The sequence below is a fragment of the Thermoascus crustaceus genome (genome assembly GCF_041956765.1).
Source record: "Thermoascus crustaceus strain CBS 181.67 unplaced genomic scaffold VTN00scaffold_3, whole genome shotgun sequence".
Taxonomy (NCBI): Eukaryota; Fungi; Ascomycota; class Eurotiomycetes; order Eurotiales; family Thermoascaceae; genus Thermoascus; species Thermoascus crustaceus.
In genome coordinates this window covers 2,947,037-2,971,514 of record NW_027192529.1, presented here as the reverse complement: position 1 = coordinate 2,971,514, position 24,478 = coordinate 2,947,037, and the positions used below count along the sequence as shown (strand labels likewise).

General features: G+C 50.3%; 11 protein-coding genes across 11 annotated transcripts; 5 read left to right on the top strand and 6 right to left on the bottom strand.

The window, feature by feature from the left end:
* Positions 1-198: 198 nt before the first annotated feature.
* On the top strand, positions 199-930 carry VTN00DRAFT_6262 (mitochondrial 54S ribosomal protein bL27m; the record flags this gene model as incomplete). Its single annotated transcript, XM_069432879.1, has 1 exon — positions 199-930. The coding sequence occupies one exon, from the start codon at positions 199-201 to the stop codon at positions 928-930; it is 732 nt and encodes a 243-aa protein (XP_069288694.1).
* A 558-nt stretch (positions 931-1,488) lies between these two features.
* Positions 1,489-5,988, bottom strand: VTN00DRAFT_6261 (uncharacterized protein; the record flags this gene model as incomplete). The annotated part of the gene is made up of 2 exons (XM_069432878.1): positions 1,489-5,844; positions 5,926-5,988. The coding sequence occupies 2 exons, from the start codon at positions 5,986-5,988 to the stop codon at positions 1,489-1,491; spliced, it is 4,419 nt and encodes a 1,472-aa protein (XP_069288693.1).
* A 765-nt stretch (positions 5,989-6,753) lies between these two features.
* On the bottom strand, positions 6,754-8,199 carry VTN00DRAFT_6260 (uncharacterized protein; the record flags this gene model as incomplete). The annotated part of the gene is made up of 1 exon (XM_069432877.1): positions 6,754-8,199. One exon carries the CDS (start codon positions 8,197-8,199, stop codon positions 6,754-6,756), a length of 1,446 nt encoding a protein of 481 aa, XP_069288692.1.
* Positions 8,200-8,963: 764 nt separating this feature from the next.
* Positions 8,964-9,432, top strand: VTN00DRAFT_6259 (uncharacterized protein; the record flags this gene model as incomplete). Its single annotated transcript, XM_069432875.1, has 4 exons — positions 8,964-8,966; positions 9,029-9,060; positions 9,122-9,202; positions 9,285-9,432. 4 exons carry the CDS (start codon positions 8,964-8,966, stop codon positions 9,430-9,432), a joined length of 264 nt encoding a protein of 87 aa, XP_069288691.1.
* A 426-nt stretch (positions 9,433-9,858) lies between these two features.
* VTN00DRAFT_6258 (uncharacterized protein) lies at positions 9,859-11,219 on the bottom strand (the record flags this gene model as incomplete). Its single annotated transcript, XM_069432874.1, has 2 exons — positions 9,859-10,374; positions 10,431-11,219. 2 exons carry the CDS (start codon positions 11,217-11,219, stop codon positions 9,859-9,861), a joined length of 1,305 nt encoding a protein of 434 aa, XP_069288690.1.
* A 3,047-nt stretch (positions 11,220-14,266) lies between these two features.
* On the top strand, positions 14,267-15,715 carry VTN00DRAFT_6257 (uncharacterized protein; the record flags this gene model as incomplete). Its single annotated transcript, XM_069432873.1, has 5 exons — positions 14,267-14,461; positions 14,514-14,618; positions 14,693-15,066; positions 15,169-15,236; positions 15,306-15,715. The coding sequence occupies 5 exons, from the start codon at positions 14,267-14,269 to the stop codon at positions 15,713-15,715; spliced, it is 1,152 nt and encodes a 383-aa protein (XP_069288689.1).
* Positions 15,716-15,770: 55 nt separating this feature from the next.
* Positions 15,771-16,320, top strand: VTN00DRAFT_6256 (uncharacterized protein; the record flags this gene model as incomplete). Its single annotated transcript, XM_069432872.1, has 2 exons — positions 15,771-15,962; positions 16,201-16,320. The coding sequence occupies 2 exons, from the start codon at positions 15,771-15,773 to the stop codon at positions 16,318-16,320; spliced, it is 312 nt and encodes a 103-aa protein (XP_069288688.1).
* Positions 16,321-16,324: 4 nt separating this feature from the next.
* VTN00DRAFT_6255 (uncharacterized protein) lies at positions 16,325-17,935 on the bottom strand (the record flags this gene model as incomplete). The annotated part of the gene is made up of 1 exon (XM_069432871.1): positions 16,325-17,935. The coding sequence occupies one exon, from the start codon at positions 17,933-17,935 to the stop codon at positions 16,325-16,327; it is 1,611 nt and encodes a 536-aa protein (XP_069288687.1).
* Positions 17,936-17,957: 22 nt separating this feature from the next.
* Positions 17,958-18,289, top strand: VTN00DRAFT_6254 (uncharacterized protein; the record flags this gene model as incomplete). Its single annotated transcript, XM_069432870.1, has 2 exons — positions 17,958-18,052; positions 18,109-18,289. 2 exons carry the CDS (start codon positions 17,958-17,960, stop codon positions 18,287-18,289), a joined length of 276 nt encoding a protein of 91 aa, XP_069288686.1.
* A 1,001-nt stretch (positions 18,290-19,290) lies between these two features.
* VTN00DRAFT_6253 (uncharacterized protein) lies at positions 19,291-20,774 on the bottom strand (the record flags this gene model as incomplete). The annotated part of the gene is made up of 3 exons (XM_069432869.1): positions 19,291-19,932; positions 19,984-20,625; positions 20,685-20,774. 3 exons carry the CDS (start codon positions 20,772-20,774, stop codon positions 19,291-19,293), a joined length of 1,374 nt encoding a protein of 457 aa, XP_069288685.1.
* Positions 20,775-22,898: 2,124 nt separating this feature from the next.
* Positions 22,899-23,234, bottom strand: VTN00DRAFT_6252 (uncharacterized protein; the record flags this gene model as incomplete). The annotated part of the gene is made up of 2 exons (XM_069432868.1): positions 22,899-23,047; positions 23,105-23,234. The coding sequence occupies 2 exons, from the start codon at positions 23,232-23,234 to the stop codon at positions 22,899-22,901; spliced, it is 279 nt and encodes a 92-aa protein (XP_069288684.1).
* Between the last annotated feature and the right edge of the window lie 1,244 nt (positions 23,235-24,478).

Genomic DNA, 24,478 nt, shown 5'->3' with positions numbered 1-24,478 from the left:
CTTCTTCCTCTCGCTCGTATCTGCTGTCCGACTTGATAAAGCCAGGTATCGAGAACAAGTGACACGTGACCGCGCTAAGCCCGCATCTCCGACATCTGGGAAAAGTTCCGCTTCGGCATCCAAACGACTCTGCTTCAGCAGCACAGGAATCCTGAATCCCTCCTTTCCCAGGTCCGGGGGGCTCAATTCTTTCTGGCAATGCTGCAGCCAATATTACGGGCACCCCTCCGGGTGCTCGAACGAGCGTTCTCGCCTTCCCTCCTGTCCTCAACATCGCAGTCGCAATCCTTCCTCCAGCGGACGACGACGACATCCTCCCTCCCATTCCTCCCTCTCTCCCACCTCCGACACGCCTCCCACGCCTCCCAGGGTGCCGCGAACGCCGCCTCCCGCGACCCCCCCGGTAAGCGTCTCGGCGCGAAGAAGACCGGCGAGCAGTACGTGATCCCGGGCAACATCATCTACCGGCAGCGCGGCACGAAATGGTTCCCCGGCGAGAACTGCGCCATGGGGCGGGACCACACCATCTACGCGACCGAGGCCGGATACGTCAAGTACTACCTCGACCCGGAGAGGCACCCGAAGCGGAAGTACATCGGCGTCTGCTTCGAGCGGGACGGGAAGCTGCCCACCCCGCGGAACGCCCCGACGAGGCGCAGGCTGAACATGATCGCCGTGCCGCGGCAGATTGAGACCACTTCTACGACGACCGAGTCGTCGACGGAGTTGCAATTGCGACCCGGATACATGTACCGCGAGGCGAACTGGCAGATCGGTCGGGCTGCCGAGAAGGCTGGAATCAAGGCTCCCGAGTTCGACCGCAGGAACCGTTGGCTGGCTTGGAGAAAGCGCAAGGCCAGGGCGGAGCGTGCTGCCCAGATGAAGAGCTTGAAGAACAAGAAGAAGGCCGCGAAGAAGGCCGGTCGGTGATTTTTCTTCTTCCTTCCCTTTTTCTGCTCTTTAAACCTGTGTTGTTTGGCGATTATATGGAGGCTTTTCAGGTGTTAAAATGTATCATAGAAAGACAATGTCGCAATGATCAAAGTGCTCTCTCTCTCTCTCTCTCTGCCTGTTGTATTATACTTCTGGAATCGCATGAGTGATGCAAACCTGACAATATGAGCCATTTCGTAGTTCGTTTCATAAGGGCTGCAGTTATAATGTACTCCTGTGATGAAAGGAGAGAGCAGCCTGCGCTACTGCTCAACCTAGCTAGGAGGAGGTATTGAACGTATACAGTACTGTGCCAAGCATTGCATCGATAGGATACACGTCAGATATAGAACTCAGGATCATGAGGGGTATCTTCCGTTTCTGCCGCTATCAGGTCAGATACGTACACAAATTAAGGAAAGAAGCAACACAATATACAAGGCATAATAACATCGTTCAGCTTCGTCAACCCCAGATAATCAAACACTAAATAGCATCTCGGTGCAGACAAAAGAAATTGATGTTCCCGCAATGTAAAAGGGAACTTTATGATATTCATTCATCAAAGAGCTTGCCCAAGATCAAGCTCTGGCAGACGAACTCATTACCGACGATCCTAACCTTCTTCTCACTCAAACCAAGGTCATTCCCACTGATGGACTCCATCAGCTCGGATCTCTTCCTCTTCTTCCCACGCGACGACTGCGGCCTTGGAGTACGAGAACCAGAAGAAGTTCCAAGGATCATTGCCTTAGCCGCAGCCTCTTCGTGATCATCCACGTAAATCCAGTCCCAGGCCGGGGAAGATCCCCCCTCTTCCTGCTCCGTGAGAGCTGCTTTGGCCGCTCTGAGGTCAAGCACACGCTCCACTCTGGAGGCGCCCAGTGCATACGTCAGAAAAATGTATGCCCTCCTCTTCTCTTCCGCTTTCCCGCGACCCATGACGAGAAGCACGGATTGCCCCTCCAACAATTTCGGCCGTGCAGCAACCATGTCAGCTAGCCGTGCAGTAGACGCGGGGTTTGGAACCATGACTCTCGCTTTTGTCGCTCCGTCGAGGTACATGGATTCTCCTGCGGGCAGAAGATACATGTCCCAATCCAAGATCCTATTATGACGGACACAGTCCTCAACCCAACGTCCAGAAAGGCAGGGAATGTTAAGTGCCAGAGCTTGCATGTATTTTGCGCGACGGGAATGCCTGTCGGCGATCAAACATGCGAAACCTGCATTCTCCGCATGAGGAGCTAGGCGGAACGCGTTCACACCGCTGATCTTTGGGTTGGTGGCTGGTGACTTGCTTGGCGTAGTAGGTGGGATACTTGAGGGGAACTCGAATAACTCGTTAAAACCGTCTTTCAATATGCGGCCTCCATTCTCCACAATCAACTTCGTAACGCGAGACTTGACATCCTCCTTCCCCACATAGGAAACTGCAAACACCATTCCAGCAAAGAGACCCGTCCGGAAACTGGTACTGCGAGATAGGCGAGAGTTTGGAGTTGTTAAAATAGAAGTACGATCTGTGGGTGTCGCAGGTCCCACAATAGACTGCTCAGTTCGTGGAGTGTAGGAAAATTGGCGGTCTTTCAACTGATTCCAGAGAATCATGTCCAGGTAGATCCTGGAAATTGGGACTTTGATCGTGCGTTCAGGCTCAGCCAGACCGCCATTTGGAAGACTCTTCCGCTGCTTTGGTGCCAGAAGGACAGTGGAGTAACCATGAATGTCAGTCATAGGGACTGAGCCATTGACATCTTGTTTGCAGAGTTCTTCCGCACTTAGTTTGTCGCCGAATCCTCGAACAATATGCGTGACCTTTGGAACATTTGGCATTTCTACCTTGACAGCATCACCAATACGTAGTTCCAGCCTCTTCACCGAGGCCGCAGATACTTCATCAGGAGCGCTATCCTCGAATTTGACAAAGTAACGTGGCTGCGGAGTGCTGCTTTGCGTCCCAAGGCAAGTGGCGGGGTAGTATGCACGTTTGTGACCATTGAAACATGCAAGGACTTGGTTAGGAGCTAGCACCACATCATCAGATGTCGAAGGATTAGTTTCGACAGCGCGATCTTGCGTGGGCGTACTTGTCTGAATGGGGTCCGGGCTCTCTGCTCTTCTTGACTGAGGAGGACTTTGGTTATTATGGACAACCACTGGTTGCCCAATAACCGCTTTTTCAGGCCTTCTTAGCTGAGAAGGTCGTGTTCCTTCGAAACGAGACAGCCTGCGTTTTCTGGAAGCTACAGCACTCGTCATATTATTCTGCGGTGAGGCCTCAACTTCCCATACGGTCTCTGCTCGCCTTGAAGGTTTTGATCGTTTGCGTTGTATGGCATCTGCTGCAACAGGGGTAGCAGGTTCCATAGGCAGGGCATTGGCCGCTGCACTTTGGGCCTCGATGCGATAATTCGGTCGAGGAGATGTCGGTGTAAAAGGAAGCACGGGGTCAGAGGCACATATTTGTTGACTATCGTTCCCTCGTCGCTTCTTCCTCGGTGGAGCGGGAGAGAGGCCAACCGTGGACCTGAACACTCGATCATCGGCAGTGAGAAGATTGATATCGACATCAATGTGGCCAGCAGCAACACGAGGCGAGGCATCTGCGGCAATTTCGGTGAGTGCTCTCCGTTGTTTGCCGCTTGGACTGGAAAGAATCTTGGCGTTCTGCAAAGGGTTGTCAGAAGTTCCTGTTTGGTCACTGAACATATGGAATCGACTGATTCTTTCACGGTTTGGTTGATAGAGAGGCGGCAAGTCATCGTCTTCCTGATCAGACGGTTCAGGGTTCATGGCTGCCCCTGGTGAAGCACCATTGCGGAGACGGTTAGGACTGGTCTCTGGAATACTCGTCTCCGGGACCGTATAGTCGAAGTTCCCCGGGATTCTGTGCATTGGTGTTTCTTCGACGCGCGACGGCATCGAAGAAGACTTCTTACTTTCAGGCACTGCAGCTGGTTTTCCTGCAGTATCAACAGTCTTCTCAAGCGTGTTCGTCACATAGTTCACCTCGGAACCGAGATTAACCGATCTGCCGTTGGGTAGCTCAGTGCCAGAATCGTCAGAACTAACTGACGTGTGCCTAACTTGAGAAGACTGGTCCTTACGCGAATCGCGATCATGTTGCTGAAGTCCAAATCGCGCCTGTTGGTCCTTCGGTGGCGGAGATGATGGCATCGGGGGTTTAGGCAGAGGGGACGAGGTAACCTTCTCAACGTCGGAGGAGGGATCTGGCTGTGATTGGGAAATAGTGTAGCGCGAGTTTGCAACCGAATCCCTCCGGTCCCACAGATTGCTTGCCGTGTTCCTTTCGCTATTTCCATTGCCCTTCCGGCCAGGAGAAGGTTGAGAATCTCTTACATTGATCGTCTGGGAGGATATCGTCGGTTCATCTGACCGTATACTGTAACTTTGGCTGCCTGTATGCCGATGGAACATGGGAGGCTCATGTCTTGAGGCTGGACGACGGAGTGAAGGACTATTCTCAAGATCAAGAGCTTGTGAGAGCCGGTCATGGGCGCTGATTGTTGGATCCGGAACATGTATTAGAGGAACATTGTAGTTTTCCTTATCTTCCTCGGTTGAAGACCGTATCTGTCGAGACCGGCATGTAGGTGGATCCAGATCCTCCTCCTGTTCGGTCTCTTCTTCGCTAGTCCCTCCATTCTGAACAGGCACTGACAGCTCTTGTGTTTCATCGTCCACTATCTGTACCGCAGAATCGCCGGTCCATTTTCTGCTTAATGGAGACTTGGTCGCGGGTACTTGCTTGCCCCTCCTGCTCGAAGCCGGTCTGGCAGGAGCAGTCAGGTTAGCTAATTGTGCCCTTGTCTCTTCCTCGATCCTTCTCTGCCTGTTCAAACGCTCGACGAAGCTAGGTTCTTTTTCAAACTCGCTGTCGCTCTGATCCTCAGAGTGAAGATTCTCGGCAGAGCGCGTCCTCCTCTCTTCTGCTAGATGATCCCGCTTGGCTTGGGATTCTTTCATCGAGACATAGGCTGCCGGCTGCTCAATGAAACCGCGTTGCGGACTTGATGAAGGAGGGCCTCGAAATGGAGATGATAATGACGCCCCAACTGGCCGACTCTGGATAGGGATGTTAGGCGATGGTCGATCAGAGATCGGTTCCGGCTGTAGCCCATTGCCATTGGCGAACGGGGACGAGGGAGCCTGAGTCGCTTTGAAGACTTGACTAAGTGCCATGATACCGCCGCTTGAACCAACGTCCGGTGCGAGTGGATTCCGCGATACAGAGGGGGTCGTAGTAGATAACCCCCCAGAATCGCTGTGCGTCTTTGCAGCCGCCGGAGTGGTAGTCAAAAACCGCTGTGATTCTGGGAAGAGGTTTGGCTGATAATGCAACGGAGACGACTCTCCCATCTTGGAAGTTGCATCCTCCTCAACATGGTCGAAATTGTTGTTACCCGCCTGTGTTTCCCCAAACCCAGCCAGTAGATCTACATGACCAGTATCGCCTTCATGCAGTGTCCTAAACGTCGCCCCATCTCCGCCTGTCTCTAAATCCGTCTGGTTTGCATCCTCCCGGCCCTGGGAAGCTTTTCGGCGGATGATGCTGTCGAACACAGACTGCGAGATAGGCTGTGTGTCGCCCGCTGCGCTGCCTTCGGAGCTCATCTTTCCAAACAGTGACTCGGGAACAGTGTTGATAGGTCCGGGTTGGGAAAGGGTCTGTCTCGGGCTGCTCACGGCTGCATCGTTCGGTCGAGCAGGAGGGAAGGCTTTGGCAGTAGCAGGTTTCGATCGTGTCTTCGCAACTCCCTGGCCAGCAGGCGAGACACCATCGCGGGAGGCCTCCTCGGGTCTTTGACAGTCGTTCTGAGAATTCGTCAGGGAGACAGATGCAGGAGACCCGCCCCCATTCAACTGCGGCTGAGATGGTTCATGCTCCTAACCACCCATACATAAGGATGTCATTAGCGCGAACAGGGGACCACCACTGCGCCACAGGATCAGTCAGAAAGTACTTACAGCTAACCCCAGCGCGAAGCGCTTCAGCTTCGCAATGTCAAAACTGTCCTCCTGGGAATCCATGGCTGTTTGGGCCAGTGATGCTGGGGAAGCAGCACAAGCAGCATGCCATCCCCCTCTGGACCTCTGTCGCACGAAATCCTCATGTGCAATCCAGGAATGGGGCGTAACCTAATCCTTAAGCAGCACGACGCGAGACGCGTTCATGTCACGTGCTTCGTGTATCGTGTCTGGCAGCCAATTACTTTTCCAATACAGGGATAGCGCGACATGGTCCTGAGCATGGCTTTTCATGAACTTTCCACCTGCCTACTGTAGTAGATGAGCAGGCGATCTACCAAGAGCGGTGAGATTCCACAGAGTACGTAATACTCAAATAATACACAGTACTCATCCTAAACCCCTATCAAGCAAAGCATCTGGTTTTCAATAACCGGTGGAAAAACATGCCGCAGTTCTAGTACTTAGTTCGTAACTTGGAGCAAACGCAAATTGACAGAGAACTTAGCCATCATCACTGGTTTTACGTTTCTTGGCCGAATGTCCAAAAGGGCTCAGCTGTGGCTACAGGAGCAGTGGCGCATGCAGTATGCTTGTGATGAACTTGATCCAGAAGCGTCACCCCTGCTAGTCTTGCGCTCGGTTCCATGCCTGCAAAAGCTGGGACCTCAATAGCAAGACGGTCTCACCAGTATCAATGAGAGCAGTGAGTCATGATATTCATAATCATCTACATTACATAGGTAGTTGTACATCGTAGCTGCATGCCGCATACTCTTGAAAACCTCTCAAAGTCTTCGCTTTATGATATCTATACATATGAAGCCACTAATCCCGACTTCGGTTGGGAACCCACCGCCTAATACTCATCTCCCTAACTTTGTAGTGTTTTAAGGTCGCCCCAATATCATCTTCTGCCTCGTCAGAAGATGGGGATGACGATGGCGGAGGTACTTCCACATAGCACAGAACCAGACTCTTCTTCACTTGTGCCTGCACACGGTTTACGCTGTGCAGCCACCACCAGCTGCGGGCCTGCTTCTTAGCAGCCCTATCTCTCCTCTCCTGTGTCTCAGACCAGTAGGGGTGGCCATACGACGGGAGGATAATCACGGCAAATTCTGCGTGTGAAAATACCGGTCCCCGGTTGTAAAGAAGATAGTCGACTCCAAATTTTACTCCAGAGCGCACGACCCAACCGAGAGAGCGGAAGTGGTGATATACCACGTAGGAAATGATGAATGGATCGTCTGGTTCGAGATCCGTAGAAGGGTCCCTTGGAGGGAAGTATGAATGCCAACGCAAGAGCGGTAGAAGATGGGTAGCAGGAATGATTGACTGCCGTTTATCGTCATAGATCTGCAGAACACCAAGGCCATATACAAGGAAGAAGGCCTCCTCATTCGAGAGCTGTAGGTGTTCTTCATTCCTCAGCACATCCTCTTCCTGGATCTTCTTTGCATCCATTGCTGGTTCCGGTAAGCTTTCAGAAAGTCCAGGGTCTGAGACAAATTCCTTCTGCTCAACGACGGGGGAAAACCTGACGGTCTTCATGCCGTTAGGGGATCTCCTTTCAGGGCTAGTGGTAGCTCCATTAGGCACATCCCGTGTAAGCGACTGTTTCTGTTCGGCCATTTTTGCCTCCCTGGCCTTTCTAAGGGAGAACTTCTCAGTTGTAGGAGTCGCGACATTAGCGACGCCATCCGGCTGCCCAGCGGCACCCTCCCTGGCGGCAGCCTCGGCCTTTAACCTTTCTGCAATAGCCTCTCTTTCCTTCCTCGCTCTCTCGAGCTTCAATTCACGCCTTTCCGCTCTCCTCTTACCAGTGACTTCTTCACTGGTGTTAACTCCTAATAACCCTCTCCGCTTCTTCTCGCGCTCTAGCCAGCTAGGCTCACTTCTACTCAAACTTCCCTTACCAAAGAATCCCATCTCCCACAAAGCTCGTATTGCCTTTTCATCTGTGACATGGACAGAGGAAGTGGCAGAGTCGAAGTAGGCAGAGTAGACTTCCTGGTGAGGGGGTGAGATGAAGTATGTGAGGTACGAGAGAATAACACTTATGATGGAGATGGGGTTATGAGGAATCAAAGGGGGCAGCGGATGGACATTGAGAGGAAGGGGAAAGCGGTGAATCTCTTTGTAGTTCGGTCTTTTGGGACGGGGCCGAGGAGGCCGAGAATTCCCTTCTCGTGGAGGCTCATTTTTGCTGGGCGAAGGACCTGAGGCCGGCGATGCCGCTACGGTGGGCGTTGTAGCTGTTTCAGAAGCCATTATCAACAGATCATCGTCCACCTAGAGACAATGTTGACTAAGTACTATCTAAAGCCTGAGGGTTAGCAAAATGGTCCCCCCGCAAAAAAAAGAAGTGTCACACAAAGACACGAATATGTTCTCTTCCTCAGATACCGTTGTAGTCTTGAAAAAAATGACATCATCGACAGACGGCGAGAAACCATCTGCCTAGACTTGGGTATAGATAGGTCATCACTGGAAGGAGTAGGGTGTGAAGAAACCAGAGCAGAAAGAACTCACCAGAAAACCCTTCTCCTGTGCGCTGTCCGGGCGCGGAAATTGTAAGCACTCAAGACAGAGAATATCAATGACAACCAGAAGTTGATCAACAGTCTCTACGAATATCCCTGAGGTGTCATATCGGCGGGCATCGCGATTGTTCTTGGAGCATGGTAAGCTCGAAGAGAGTGTTAGCAAGGTTTTTTCATTTTCGTGAGCGGGAAGAGGACGACTTGCGCTAGGGTGACTAAAGGCTAAAAAAGCACCGGGTTGTGGATGGCCCGCGACGCCGAGCCCGTGCAGCCACCCGACACGCCGAAAAAATTCCTCCACATGCCTGTTTGGCCCAGCAAAGATATCGTCTGATATCCAAACGTCAACGCACAGCACCCAGGCCATCACGGAGCTCTGATTCGAGGTCTCTTTTGGTTTAGGTCTCCCTCGCACTCTATTCAAGTAAGTTTCTACCAAAGTCCAATACTTTCCTGATAACTGCATGCTAATGGTCCTCCAGGATGCATCTTATGGTACGCCACAACTCACGCGCTCCTCCGTTCGCAACATCTGAGCGAAACTAACCCCGTCGCAGTACACTCTTGACAGCAATGGGAAGCGGATCTAGTGAGTCCTTTCTTTAAGTAAATCCTGGGGAGATTTGCGCTAATTGCTCTTTTCGATTTAGCACCCTCAAGAAGGTCCTGAACGGCCAGGTCACCAAGTCCGCTCACCCGGCCAGATTCTCCCCCGATGACAAGTACTCGAGGTACGTTTGTTCTGGAAATTCGTCGCCACCGACGTGCTTGGAAGTTTTTTGTGTACGCGCACGAGGGCTAACAATAAAATAGACACAGGGTTACCCTGAAGAAGAGATACGGCCTGCTCCTGACCCAGCAGCCTGGTATGGTTCCCTCTGCACAATCGTCTAGTTGCAATACTAGAAAGCTAACACTTCGATCTTCCGTCGATTTAGACAAACAAGCTGGAAAGATGTAAAGCTTCTGCGGCTATAAAAAAAATAAAAGTTGATAGAATGATGGTTTTGGCGAATGGTGTTATGTGTGTGGTATTTTCAGCCATCGGGGGATATTCTCTCTAGCTTTTCCTGGTTCTATAATTCGCGAGATTCGTCTTGGTTTTCTCGCAAACGAAAGAATTTTAAAGAATTCCACACTTCCCACGAAGAACCCAAGTCATGTTGGTCATTTCTTGCGAGATTACAACCTCCTAATAGGAGTATCGCATAATGCCTCGGACTCAGCGTCTTACGGAGTATCCTGGGAATACTGGTCAAGGGTACTCATAGCTCATGAAATTCATTCGAAAATGGAAATGTCCATCTACAAAAAGAAATTTGAATTTTATACCGTAAACTCCAGCCCATCCATCGATGCAAAAGTCCACCCTCCACAATATGTACCGTTACCGTTTCCTCGAGTTCACATTCCTTCCGGCTCCTACCCTGATCCTGCCGCCAGTCCTGTTGCGCTCCCCAGTGAGGATACCCGGCAGATAGTCCTCGTCCATGAGATCTCGTTCCTTCCTCTGCCGTCTCTGCTCTTCCGACACGGCTCTGACGTACTCTTTCTGGTCTTCCGCGAGAATGAGGTTCGTTCCCCAACCTCCCTGGCCACCACCGCCTTTCCACTTTCCGCTGGCGTTTCCATGAACGGGCTTTGGAACGCTGTATCGGTTCCCTCTCGTGTTCCATTGCATATTCTTTTTCAGGTGCAGCTTAAACTGCCCGTTGGCATCTGTCGAGCAAGACACGCGAGTGAGCGTATCCTTGCCACAGCGGGGGCAGAACTGCCTGTTCATCTCCTTGGTGGTGCAAAAGCATGCATGGCAGCGCTTTATGTAGGTCTTAAGATGCCTAATCCTCTGCAAGGTGGTCGTGGAAAGCAAGTTCAGATTCATCTGTAGAAGTACGTTTTGGCACTATTTGGATTAGTCGAAAGATTTAGAACGGATCTAGGTTATAGTAGAGGACTTACAGCAAAATCGGTTGTCATTGTAGCAACCTGCATAACTTTTGGCTCCGGTGTTGCGGATGCAGAGCTAGCTTCATCGCGGGCCTGCCGCTTTTTTATGTTGGAGGGAGTAATCCAGCCTCCTTCAGAGCCGGAATCGTCTGCTTCTTCCTCCTCTGCTTCTTGGACTTCTTGGGCTTCTGGTTCCTGGGTCTCTTGAGAAACAGCTGGGTCGTTTGCGACAACTTCTGCTGCTACATTGCCCTCCGCAGAAGCTCCTCCATCTTTTTCTCCCGCATTCTTCTCATCATCGAGTTTCGTCGACTCCAAATCCTTCGTGATCTTGTCAAACTCGGTACCTTCCGTCTTCTCTTCACCCTGAGAAGGCTCTGGCTCATCCTTCTTTTCCTCCACTTTCACAGGCGGCTTTCCGTTGAGACCTTTCTGGCCTGGAACGCTTCTTAACCTCCAATCGCCCCCATTTCTCTCGCATTCAATCTCGTATGCCAACGCCAATACCTCGATATCAACCTTGCTGAGCACAGCCCTGTCACCGGTCTTCCTCGCAAACTCGCTCAGAATCTTGACGCTGTTCGGCGTGGGAGATCGCTGCTTGACGAAGGGAAGGTACATCGTCTCCACGCGGGCCCGTGCATCGGGATCTCTGATTTCGTTAATGACGGAAGGTGTGGTAACGAGTTCCTCGGACTGCGCGAGCAGCGTGGAGAGGGGTGGGATGTTCTTCAGGATGGGACCGGCATCGAGGACGATGGTGTGGACCGGCTTCTGAGGCGCCGTCGTTGATTCCGACATGGTGGTCGGCTATCGTCTCTCAATATCCAGAATTTGGGAGACAGAAGCGACCGCAGCGAATGTATCAGCGGCCAGCGATATCGTTTCCGTCAAGTGTTTCGCGTGATCGAATTCTTCTCGGCCTGAATTTTCAGTGGATGGTCTGTGCGTTAAGCTTATCTTAGCGTCCTCGTCGCTAACTATCAAGGGGGGGTTGCTCCAGCCGGGAACAAGAAAACAAAGACGCTTGCCCTCTGGGACTTAACGAAGAGTTCTGCACAAGAGCCATCGTGTTAGATTGAATTTATCAATACCCAAGTTTCAAGCGCATGCGTTTTCCTTCCTGAGAGCACATCTGCCATTATCGATGCCTGGCGGACCACTTGCTGTTGTTTATATTTTCCCTCCTTTCTCTCTTCTATGCACGTTATATTAAACACCAAGTCCTTCCTTCAGCATAGCCATCTTATTCTCAAATCCGAGTGTACGCATCGTACTACGGGTGAAAATTCTAACGAGGAAACGTACAAGTCAGCACTTGAGACTGTGAAGGTTGATCTTGTAAGACTTCTGGAGAGCCCGGAATACCGAGAAGCCTTGAGATCGCCAACAAAAATGTACGTCTTTAGTCAATTACAGCCAAGAGAGAAGCTTTACATGTTTAACCCTTGGTCAGAATGCAAGTTACATGATTGAACCTGATGACAACTATTCTAACAAAGGTATTCTGCTGTTTCGTGGTCCTTAGCAGTACACATCTCATTGTTATCATCTGCATCCCTTGTCATACGGAGCCATGTTACTTACTGCTTTCTACTACTAGATACAGAGATCGTCAGTCAAGAAGTCAAGAAGGACCGTATACCCCAGCTGCTAAGTGATTTCGTATCCGTCCCAAAAAAAGCTTGCTAGACCTTTTCACGCGTTGAACAAGCATAAATATTCACGTCGGGTTACTATATTAGGTACACAGTAGATGGATAACTATTGCTTTCGTCATATATATTCCTCTCAAATGACTGCCCAACTGCTGAATTCCGGAAGGCAAGATGATAAGTGATGCAGATCTCATACCATACCATCGTTCCATTCGATCTTACAGTTGGACAGCTGGGGACAGGTTCGGCTTCAAGCAAACAATCCGAAAGTGCACACTGAGAGGGGATTCCGATTCCGAGTACCCATCATATTATCCACAAGTCTAGCTTACGAATCGAACCATTTGATAAATAAATACCCTACCTTGACGTTCTGTGATAGTCCATCGAACTTCCAGCAACGGCCCTTTTCGGGAAACGGGGGTCGTTCAAGTTATGCTCCGGTCTCGAATCAGGAACAACAAGATCCGCCTCGTAACTTTCCCCCTGCAGCTAAACAACAAGAGATGACATGTTTATCCGCTTGCTTACAGTGTACCATGCATGTGTGCTATGTGAGATTTTCATGCGAACAGGTTTGGACAAGTCGCAAGGGATCGACGTATGCGATATAAATAAAAGCACCACTTATGCGTTTTTTGCATGATTAGTACCCGGGCGGAAGTTGAACCGCATGTTCCGGTGCTGGAATTTTCGATACCATTACTCGTATAGATGTGACTGATCTTCAGACTGTTCAAGTAGTTGGACGAGCGCGGCCAGCTGGGGAAGGAAGCTGCGTCTTAAGAGTTTCTGTCCTTTTTTAAATCCCTGCGTTCGCACTGCCACTTAGAAAATTCATCTATGGATCATTTTTTGCACAACAACCCTTTTTGAGTTTCCATGCTGGAAGGGTGGTACATCAACAGCACCAGCAATGGGGAGCCTATGGTCTTTTTGCTGTGGTTGAGGATTGTCCTTGTTTAGGGTGTGAATCTCTCCACAGGCATCGTTCTCTCCAGGTCTTGATGACAAAGACGCTGGGTTCGTATCAAGGCCTCGACACTTCTTGCAGTGGAAAAAAATCTGACGTTAGGGCGGGGTAACGGACACATGGCTTGTTACAAAACCCGCAAAGCGTTACTCCTCGCCTGAGCTCAGCCATAGAGCTCACTTCCTCAGGTGAGGGAGCTCGTCAGATCCCCACAACAGGAAGCAAGTCAAATCAGCCCGGCGGACCCCCTTGCTCGGTAACGCCGGTGGGGATGAGCTTAAAAGCGCCCAGTTCGATATATATCAAGCAAGTGGCGTGCTGGACGCATGCAATATTTTGCACTTGGTTCAATTAGGGTTTAGATGTCCTCTATGATCGGCAATGATCTGACCCGTCCGTGCGTCAAAGAGCAAAGAATCCAGACGCTCCGCCTGCGAGACTTCGGAGCATATACGCCACAGCAATCCATCTAACTGGCGCTTAGCCTGTATTTACGCGCAGCCAAGCTGATACGCTGACAGTTTGTTCCAGATCTGTTCTGAAACGCCTTACTTCCTCCAATCGGGATTATGGTGAACCTCCCGTCAGTCGATAGCAGCCTTAGGCTCCTCCGCGCGGGTGTTCCCGCTATGATCGATCAAGTGAGGGACACCGTAAGGACGAACTCGATTATGCTACTTCCATTGGCAGATTCGGGCGTTTCCATGTGTTTCCTTTGTGACGGATTCCCCGACTGGGATATGGCTGGCGCCACCACCTGTCAGGTTCGGGTTCTGGACAGCTAATGTGAGCAAGCCACAAGCAGAACCATCCCACGGATCATGTTAGGTGGCTTCCACGCTTGTTTACTCGTCCCTCCCTTGCTACTCTTTTTGAATGGCTGTCTTTCGTTTACCCAGGTTTTCTCCGTCGGTCCGGGAAGCTGAGATACATGTGCGGCGAAGATCATCACCATCCTCGTTGACGAAAAGGGTTATCCCTCGTTTCGAGATCTGACGATACTATTTTTTGCAGATGACATTTATATCGAGATCCACTTCCCCGGGTCCTTGTAATTCAGCCCTGCAACCCCCCTCTCAAGCCATCCCCCAGGTTCAGCTTCCATGGGTAAAGACAGGCTCTCATCGACGGCGGAAAATCAATTCTCTGGCGGAGATCGCCACTGAGTTAAGGTTAGAGAGTCAGAAAATCCTTTCAGGAATTGGAATCCAGGAAAAATGGGCAATATCGACAATATCCTTCTCCCCCGGAGCAATCCAGGGACAATGTTTTCGTCCCGGGGAGCCAAAGGGTTGGCAGCCAGCGTCATTTTCACGACGCTGGCAACATGTTTCGTCAGCGCTCGCCTCTACACGAGAATCAGGATTATGGAGAGATTGGAACCTAATGACGGCATGGTCATGATTGCGTTGGTAAGTCGAGAAAGCGGTATCAGTGACCGTCGAGAGTTGACAACTCCTGCAGATATTCTCATTTATCTTCATGGGATTTTACATTGAGGAGGCAAAGTATGGGATGGGCATCCATCAAGCTGAGATACCACCCGAGATCCTCACGAAGCAACTGAAAGTGAGTGCCTTGTAATGCCTCATGGGGGAAGAACGGGAAACGTGAGGGAACCAGGATACTCACCCTCTATCCAGGCGTTCTGGATCACGATCCCAATGTACAACACATCGCTTATCTGCGCCAAAGCCTCAATCCTGATGCAGTACTTCCGTGTCTTCCCGACAAAGCGCATGCGGATCGCATGCTGGATCATGCTCGTGGTTCTGGGCATTTACGGCTCCTGGGCGGTTCTAAGTGCCTATTTTAATTGCATTCCTGTGTCCAAGTTCTGGTATCCGAACGAGCCAGGTTACTGCCTGAACATGGAGGCGTTGTGGTTCTCCAATGCAAGCATGCACATTATCACTGATGTCGCGATCCTGACCATGCCGATACCAGCGTTGTCGTCTCTTGACTTGCCCAAAAAGCAGAAGATAGCACTCATGGCGATCTTTGCGGTTGGTGGATTGTAAGGAGCACTCTCCTCCCTCTTAACCCTGTCATCTTTTGCTCATAGAGCCGCCCTTTCTTGCTTTAATTTCACCAACTGACAGGAAACTGCTTCTCTTAGCGTTTGCGTGACGAGTATCTTCCGTCTGGTCAGTCTGAAAGTCATTTCCCGTTCGACGGATCCAACCTGTAAGGCCACCCCGCAATCTTTCCATGAAGAAAAATCATTCTAGAACGCAAACTGATGTACCACTATAGATGACAACGTCGGAGCCGCCACCTGGTCCGCTGTGGAATGCAACACTGGTATCATCTGCGCCTGTCTGCCCACCCTCCGGCCTCTCATCTCCCGCTTTCTGCCGCACTTCCTCTCCACCGGCAGCGGACACAGCCGAACAACCAACCGTGCTGCCACGTACGGTCGGAACCGGACGCTGACGTACAGGAACGGAACCCCATCGTCAATTGGGGAGCCTGGCGAGGACATCGAGTATGGGATGCGCAGTACCGAGATGGAGAGGGTGTTTGCCAGTGTCCCGAGTCCCACATATGCCGCTGGCGCTGGTGCTAGAGGGGCGTTTGTCAAGGAAGGGGAGGTAGGGTTCATGGCGAAGGAGTTGAGCGGGTCCGAGTCGCCTTCCTCGGGGTCCGGGTCGTCAAGAAATTGACTAGGAGTAAGTGCGACTTGCAGTTCGACCCCATGAAGAAAGCTGGCGAGATCAAATGAACACCAGCAAAGAAGAAAAGAGGCGGAGCCCTGTGAACATGTTGCCCTTCGTGTGTTTTGACCTGTTCCTTTTGGGCCTTGATTATCCGCATCCACCGGTTGGATTCTTGTCTATTCATTTTGGACTTGACTATCTGTTTCATAATTTTCATAGACAGAGGTGGCTGCATGTGGAGCTACTGCTGGAGGTTAGTACTGGCATGTCAGTAGTTACGCCAGACAAAAAGAAAACAGGAACAAAGAAACAACAAATATGAAGTCATTCGTTTTAAACAGAACAATGTTACGCCCTTCCTAATCCTAACGCTAATGGATAACTGCAAATGCGTCCAAAGCAAGCAAAGTAACAGTTCTGAGGTCTAAGGATTGAAATTATGATCAACAAAACTCTAATGTCCCTGCTCATGGTTAATATCAGACTGCCAGAGTAATGTGTGCACTAATAGTAATAAAAATAATAATGATAACGATGATGATAAGGTTGCTTCATCCCTCTCTCTATCTCAACTCACACCAACGCCAACTCTTCTAGTTCTAGAAATCTAGAATTCTAGAAGCTCGCAAACGCCTTATCCACCTCCTCAAAGTAGTCAAAGAACCCCTTGAACAACTTCACGCCCAGACCGGGATCCAAGCTTCCCGTCATGGCACGGATACTGTGCATGCTCAGCTGCGGAATGCCCGCATCGACAGCCCGCATACCGATCCGCGCGCTGGTCATCGGGCCAATGGTGCCTCCGGACCGGGAGTCGTTCCGGATCTGGAACACCTGCAGCCTGGAGCCGCAGCGCTCGGCGATGCGCTGGAGGAGCGCGGTGCTGACGCTGTCGGTGGTCATGTGGGCGTTGGAGTCGGCGGAGATGGCGACGCCGACATTCAGTCTGGGGGCGTGGTTCTCGAGGTAGACGTTGAGGAAGTTGGGGTTGACGGCGTGGATGACGTCCGAGGAGAGGAGGAAGCTGTTGGCGACGGTCTGGGAGAGGATGTTGGGGCCGTAGTTCTGGCCGGCGAAGGCTTCGGTGATGCGCTCGATCACGCTGCTCATGTAGTTCGAGCGCGCTCCCTGGCGGAGCAGGGAGCCGACTTCCTCGTCGTCGAACATGCCGACCATCTTGACGATGCCGGTCGAGGCGTCGTCCGGAGAGGCAAGGAGTGCCTCCTGGGCGGCGTAGCAGCACAGCTTGTCGTCGATGCGGCCGGCGAAGATGAAGTCCTTCTCCAGACCGCCGAGCTGGGCGGGCTGGCTGTCGAACAGCTCCAGCTCCCAGTTCACGATGGTGCTGTAGTCAGTGACTCCCAGCTGCTTAGCGATGATCTTTACCAGCTTCTCCGGCTGCGTGGAGGCAAAGGTTCCCGGCTTGATGTCGTCGGAGGTGGAGCTGGACGACTGTCCAAAGAGATCGGAGTTATCAATCCCGATGATTGGAACCATTTGCGTCTCCTTGTTAAAGGGACCCTGGGCAGGAGCTCCGAAATGCTCCGCGAGGGTCGGGACTCTCGCAATCGGCCAGTCTAGCTTGACCAGCTTCGACTCGACCTTGCCGGTGTCCGGGTCCTTGACGAGCACACGCCCACCGATGGAGAGGTCCCGATCCCACCACGTCTTGTTCAAGCCAGAAGCATAAGGAGCCACACCCAGCTGGAGGAATCCCGCCTTGACAGGCAGCTTGGAGACGGGCTTCAGCTTGGCGGTGATGGCATCGATGTGGCCGGCAACGATGCCCATGCCATTGCCGCTCTTGTAGTTCTTGCCGATGGCAAACGCAATCAGGGAGCTGCCATTGCGCGTACAGTAGTATTTCCCACCGGGCTTGAGCTGTGAGGTCCAGACGTCACGCTCGGAGAGGCGCTTGTAGCCGTGCTGCTCGAGCTGCTTGCTGAAGTGGTCGACAGCGTGGAAGATGGTAGGGTTGGAGGTCATAAAATCGCAGTAGGGCTGCGAGTACTTGGAAGGATCGATCGAATCCGTGGAGGAGGTTCGTGAAGACATATTTCTGGGCTGTGATTGTGGTTGATGTTGTTGCTGTTGCGCGTTGGGCTGCTGTGACAGCTGTTGGGGTGCGGGGGCAGGAATGTATCGGGCTTCGGCGAGTTGGTCACCATCTGAGAGCCTCAAGGTCTCAATCGAAGCGCGGAGGCTAGAAATCCGTTGCTTGGTCATGGTTGCGAGAAAGCGAGTGTCAATGTCCTCGGATCAGATCAGAAAGAGAGATGGAGAGAGGTCAAGAAGTACTCGGGAGCTGGAGCTGGGCGCGTTGCTGCGGAGAAGAGATCGGAGGTCAGCCAGCCTCGCTTGGCGCGAGGAGTTGTCGGCTGACACCGACTTTTTCGCAGGCGTCGGGCATCTCCGGTCCGCTTTTCTGCAATTATTGTAGAGGACGTCGTCGACGTGACTGTCGACGGTAAGGAGAACCTCGGATTGAGAGGAGCAGACGATAAAGTCGACGGGATAGGATCTACGGCAGCTTCTCCGCACACGCAGACAAACCAGGGTCACGACTGGCTGGAGGCCTGATCCGCTGCGGAACGTCCAGAGCAGATTTACATATAGACAAACGTTTGCTTTTCCTGCATTCAGGTTCTTCAGCAATCCGAGTTCAACCTTGCCTAGAATCAACAGATCTGTTTCCAGACCGACAACATTCTAAATTTATAGTACACGCACCATTGTTACCACAGCCATGGCAGTCAGAAATGGCCAGACCTCGCCAGAATGAATAGCAGTTCTACAGTAGAACCATATTATCTCTACTGAACAGAATGTGTAGTAACGCATGTTATGGTAAACCACGTCCAGGTATGTCACTTGTCTCACGCGGGAATGCTGCATGAATACTTGGAAATCAGAGGTAGTGGCCAAATAGCCACATAAATGGTGACGTGGAAGTGTCTACGGACGGTGATTGAACGCGAAAGAAGACATGGTATGTTGCCTTGTAGGTGAGGTGTTCTCACCTGGCCCCCAGCATCTGTCTTCTGTTTCCTGGGAATGCTCCAGGCCTTGCTGATATTCATAAACAGGTACATCATTGTACCCTATTGCATCAGAAATAACCATGGAAAACTCCAATCAGAAAGTGCCTGCTTTCGAAGGGTGTCAGTGGAAGAAGAGAAGTTTCAGGCCTTTGCTCCATTGTCAAGTGACTTCCATGAAGAAGTTTCTTATCTTAGATTGATCAGTACGGAATACTTTTGTTAAGGATAAACTGAAATAGAGTGTCTTCTCTAGAGAAATCGCAAAACCAATTTTGTAAAACAATGGAGCCACACCAGGACTGCTGGAGCTGCCCGACAGAAGGAAAGCACAAGCAAAGGAGTAGAAGAGAATGCCCAATGAGAATTCTATCCGGATAAGCATTCTAACCTGACGAATCGAAGGTTTATCTCGGGTAAAATGAAGCCCAACCTCGGTGGGAAATATGAAGACAAAATGAAGTCACAAAAGTCATACGGAAGGGAGCAGGCAGATATCGGGCACCATATGGGCTGGAACTACTCAACCCAAATAAACGCGCCTCAAGTGTCACAATCTGTGTCCTTTGGTCTGTCACTCGATCCCACGAACGCGTTCCAATTTATTTCGCCATCAGCACACTTATCAGTGATTTCAGGACCAGTGATTGTCACGATTTCCTGACAATCCCGAAGAATAGATATAGTTACGGGACCTGTCTGATTGCCGAATGGTACTGAGAAGTGGCTGATGCCAGTGGTGTTCGCACGAAGGAAGGTAGGCTCCGCTTCACCAATTTGAACAGCGACATCGCTTGGTTCCTGGACCAGCACCGTCACAAAAATCTTGTCCTGAGATACGAGGCCCGGATCCAATGCTGGCTGACCCATTGTAGGATTGTTGCCAGTTGTGCCGCCAGTGTTACCAGCGGTACTGGGATTGACACGGTACCAATAAGTGATTTTGTCCTCTAGGGTAGGAGCAGTGGCCAGTCTGGAATTGGAGCCTGGTAGATTGGCGATGTCAGATGGATCGATGGCCGTGGTCATATTTCCAGATTTGTAGGCATCGATATAATATGGTAAAAGGCTCCTCCACGCATCATGAGTCTGGTTGAGGACGTATTTGGCGGCACCGTCGGGGATTCCTTCTTTGTAAATTGGCCCGATGTAATGTGATTCTCCATAATCGTTCCAGGAAATAATCTATTTGGATGTCAGCGAGTGGTAACCGTTGTCTTAATTAAGAAGACATACTTGAACCAGAGGTGGTTGTAGCTCAATCACCTGTTGCCAGCGTTCATGCCACAGATCGTCGCCTCGCCATAGCCAGTTTTTGCCCCATTGAGGGAGATTTGTGTAGAACCACGGTGCAACGGGCATCATGTATGGTTTGTTCCCAAGGGCGTGCATCCATGCCTTGTCACCATCGGTATTCTTGTCTTGAGCGCCTACTGGCCATGCATCCCAGCTAAAAGCGCCATCAATAATTTCTAGGACGGCGGCGACTCCCTTAGGCCCAAGGCTGGTCCAGGTAGGAATGACGGAACAACCAGTTGCAGCTTTAATGATAGGCCAGTCGAAAACGTTGTGGACGCCTTCGAATGTAGATACTAAAGGCTTCCCCTTGTAGTAGAACTGAGCTGACTTGTTTTTGTACTTGTTGACTGTCATGATGACTCGAGGCACAGGCCATGGGCCACCGGAGAGATAGTCGAAAGAGAGGAACATGGAAAAATTGCCAACAGCCTCTGCAGCATCGTATGCTCTCTGGAGAACCGCATCAGTGAAGGTGTCTTGTGTCGCAATGTTCAATGCGAATCCGTCAATATGCGCTTTCTTGGCCTCGTTGATCTCTGATTTCCATTGCTCCAAGGTCATGGCAGCCGCGTTTCCAACCTATATCTGGTCAGAGAAAATCAAACAGACAATGAAGGAAAAGAAAGAAAATGGCTCACAATAAAGTGGGCGATGACGCTCTTGGGCTCCGACTGAGCCACGGTGACATTGACTGTAACAGCCACAAGGAGTAAATATTTGAGGAACATTTTAACTTGCCAGTATGCAAATAGAAGGAAACGACTCCAAGAACGGAAGGCAGATCCCTCAACAAGTTTAAGGAAATTTGGTCCGGGCTGTTTTGTGTGATGCTGAATAAGAAAGAACAGAATATTTTCAAGAAAGGCTGCTCAAAACGAAAAATGAGAATTGAAAGCTTTGTTGGAGAAACGAGTGACTGCTGCAATCGACTCGGTCGATGCGGTCCATGTAGAAGGAATCGAGCTCCGTCAGACTCGCCGGCAAGAGTTCAACTTCCCGCCAAATCTGCTATGCAAAAGGAGGGCACCGAAGAATTGGACAATAGAAATCAGATTACAAATGAGTGAATAGTTTGGTGAAGGAGAGGACGACCAAGCAAGCTCAGCCTCTTGCTCTTGCGTTGAGGGACAAAGAGGAAGAGGGAAATATCCGCGGAACAGGAAGAGGAAACGGAAGCAAAAGGAATGATAAGAAAAGAAGCCCAGAGGACTAGGGGGACCTCCCAACGCAAAAGATCATAGTCAGACTCGAGTAGGACGGTGGATGAGGATAACAGCGGCAAGTGCTGATAGCGGCAAACCCCGGCAATGCTTGTTCTTGTTCCTGAAAATCATGACGCTGTTCGGGGTCCTCCACAGGGTAAAAATACAAAGGTGATGATAACAAGAAAATCGAGAAATCGTGGCGAATGGGCGTATCTAGATGGGTGATGCGGGTCAGAAAGAGATGTGTTTGAAACAAACCTTGTGTGGATTGTTTTTGTCTCTCCCAGGCATGGACGCGATGCAGAAGATGGTCAAGAGGCCCCATCGTGGCGCCTAACCTTTAGGACAACTTTCAAAATGGCCGCGAGCGAGGAATCCGAAGGGGATATTCAGATGACGCAAGTGAAACAACTATTTACGCTTCCTGGGAGATGGGTGATGTCGAAAACGTGGTGTGGGAAGCCTGGACCGCGTGGCTTGTAGGAATGCTCGAGTAGCCGCCCTTCGTTTCGTTGGCTTGGGACCGAGCTGAAACAGATTACTGGCAGGCCATGTACTATCAAGTAAGCAGCAGATACTTCTAACCCCCTTCAATAAGAAGCAGACGCTGAGAAAGTCGATAATAATGATAGTAGGATGTTAATATTAGGGTCAGATAAGCCCCACCGACGCTTATACCTCTGCTCCGGAGGCACCATTTATTTCACTATTTCCTGCTTCGGTCAAAACCGAGGACCCTTCCGATAATTATGCCTATAATTCCAGACTCTGTACTACGACAACGCCCAAGGGCATCCTTCGACGTCTTACAGGGCTTATCAAATTCGGCGCTTGCACCTCCGTTGTCGAACTGATAAGCGTCAGATTGCTCCATACCCATACAACACCCGGGAATCAACGGACATCCCTGAAACACATCAAATTGACTGCCATCTTAAAAGGCCTTTTGCACAACGCTCCCTGTGTTCATAAATTCTCATTGAACCAACCTACACATTACCTAGCTTATGAGCCAGCTTACGGCAACGACTGGGTAGAATAGTATATCTCAGAATGTCATGAACATTTACATTCTAGTGGAGCCAAATCAATGATAATGCCTCTTAAGGTCGATGTTCCTGCTGTTCCTGCACTCCACGTTCCACGTCCTCGTAGCCAATGCTTTAGAACCGCGACATTTTCTACTGGAACAGATGATGCAATGAAATGCTGACGGAGACATCATGGGGCTTCACTATTGTTGAAAGGGCGATACAGCCTCTACTTTATCGGTCAGAATTCGACAGAACTGGTAAATCTGAATAACCAATTTGGCTATGCTCCTTCTACTATTGATTACTTGGGAGGTATGCATTAATGACGAGAAAATTGATAGCGGTAAGTTGAGAGGTAACGATGTTGGAGTAGCTTATTCTTAGGGCACAAGCATGGAAATATCAAAAGCAGGAAACCAGACACTTTCGTAATAGAGACCATATACCTGAAATTGTAATTCCTTCTCTTTCGAAATTCAATAGCTCTGAATTCATATGGATAGACGTACATCTTTCCTACCACTAGGAACTGCTAAGCTTTAAACAAAGACTCCATACCACCAGTGAATAAATAACGCTTGTAGAATATCCAACATCAAAGCCGATGACACTGCTATAAGCACCATTTGTAACGTTGACCATTGGAGTCTGTTCGTGCAATTTGACGAGAGCCATGATTCGATTTCTCATTGGAGGTGGAACTCGGTTTGACTTGATCTTGCACCGCTGTCGCCAGCAAATGGTCTTTGATATCGACACATCCTGCATGTCAGGAAGTTTCGCAGTACTGTCGAAATTTCATCCCACTCTTCATCTCACCGCATGCATCGTAGAGCTCCTTCATGCGGTACCGCTTATTATCACAGATATGCCATCGCACGTATCCTCGAATGAACTCATGGACTGCCTCTGTGACGGCCGGTGTTCTTCTATCGAATAGGTCCTGCATCGTCCGCACTGCGTTGATGGTGTCGTCGGCCAATCGATCGAAAGCCTGCTGTAGCGATATACCTTCTACGTGACAATAGTTCATCACCAGGCTGTTTTCGTCTCTTGGGTTTCGAGCCTTTTGGGCTTAGAAGTTCTTTGTAGAAGGAAAACAGATCATTCACAAGGGGGACGATCCGCTCCATTTGGGCAAGTACCGTGGTCACCTCCTGAAATGTCTCTCGTTCATCAAAGCATGTGCTAGGGAATAGGCGTGCACCGCAAATATTCCCCAAACCACCCAATCGGCGAAGGTAAAGAGGATAGCAGTTGGAACCTGGAAAGCCTTGAAAGCCGTGTGTCTCAATCCAACATCCTTGGAAATAATCCAAGGTGCTTCTAAAGATATTGAGCTGAGAGAAGCAACCATAGTGCTGCAAGAGGTTGGGGAAATGACGGATCAGAATTCTCCAGACGGGGTTTTCACTTCCACGAAACAGGTCGTCGGCAAATGACTCCATCTCGGAATGATTATCTTCAATAATACCGAGAAAATGGGTAAACATGAAATGGATGCTGATAGGTACCATCACATCTGGTGGAACTTGGGCCAGCAATAAACAGCGAGTCGACTAATGTTACGCGCAGCAATGTAATATGCGCATGATCAAGACCAAAGGAGGATTGAACGGATGGTTCCGAAAAATACTTCACAGTTTGGTGTAAACGTATGGGAAATTGCTCATAAGGCTGTCACGATGGTCATTGTTCTCCTGGTAGTCAATCACGTCGTGGAACTTGACCAACGAATCCGCATAGTAATCCAGAGATAAATCAACTGAGCCGTTGTCCATAATGCCGGTTATCCACTGATGCGTAAATTACCGTCAAATATTAATGTAGACGAAAACGTATGGTTTACAGGCTATGCTGGCTTAAGGTAAACACTGGGAATGAATGAATCGAAGTAGATAACTGTCTGGGCCGACTTGATAACTCAAAAGTTACACAAACTACACTCCCACAAAGGGTCTAAGGCAGCTTTACTTACCCAGGTTTTGGCAGACAAGCTGCTCAGCATCATTCTTATCTATTTGACAGGCCAATTCCCATAATTTGGTCCGAATCTAGCATATCAACACCCCATATAGACTTGGAAACCGGCCCTGCTCACCAAGGCCATCCTGCAGTTCCTAGCAGACACGACGGTTGGATGCCCCTTAGGGGAAACAGCTCGGGCAGCTGAGAGGATACAGAAGGATGATG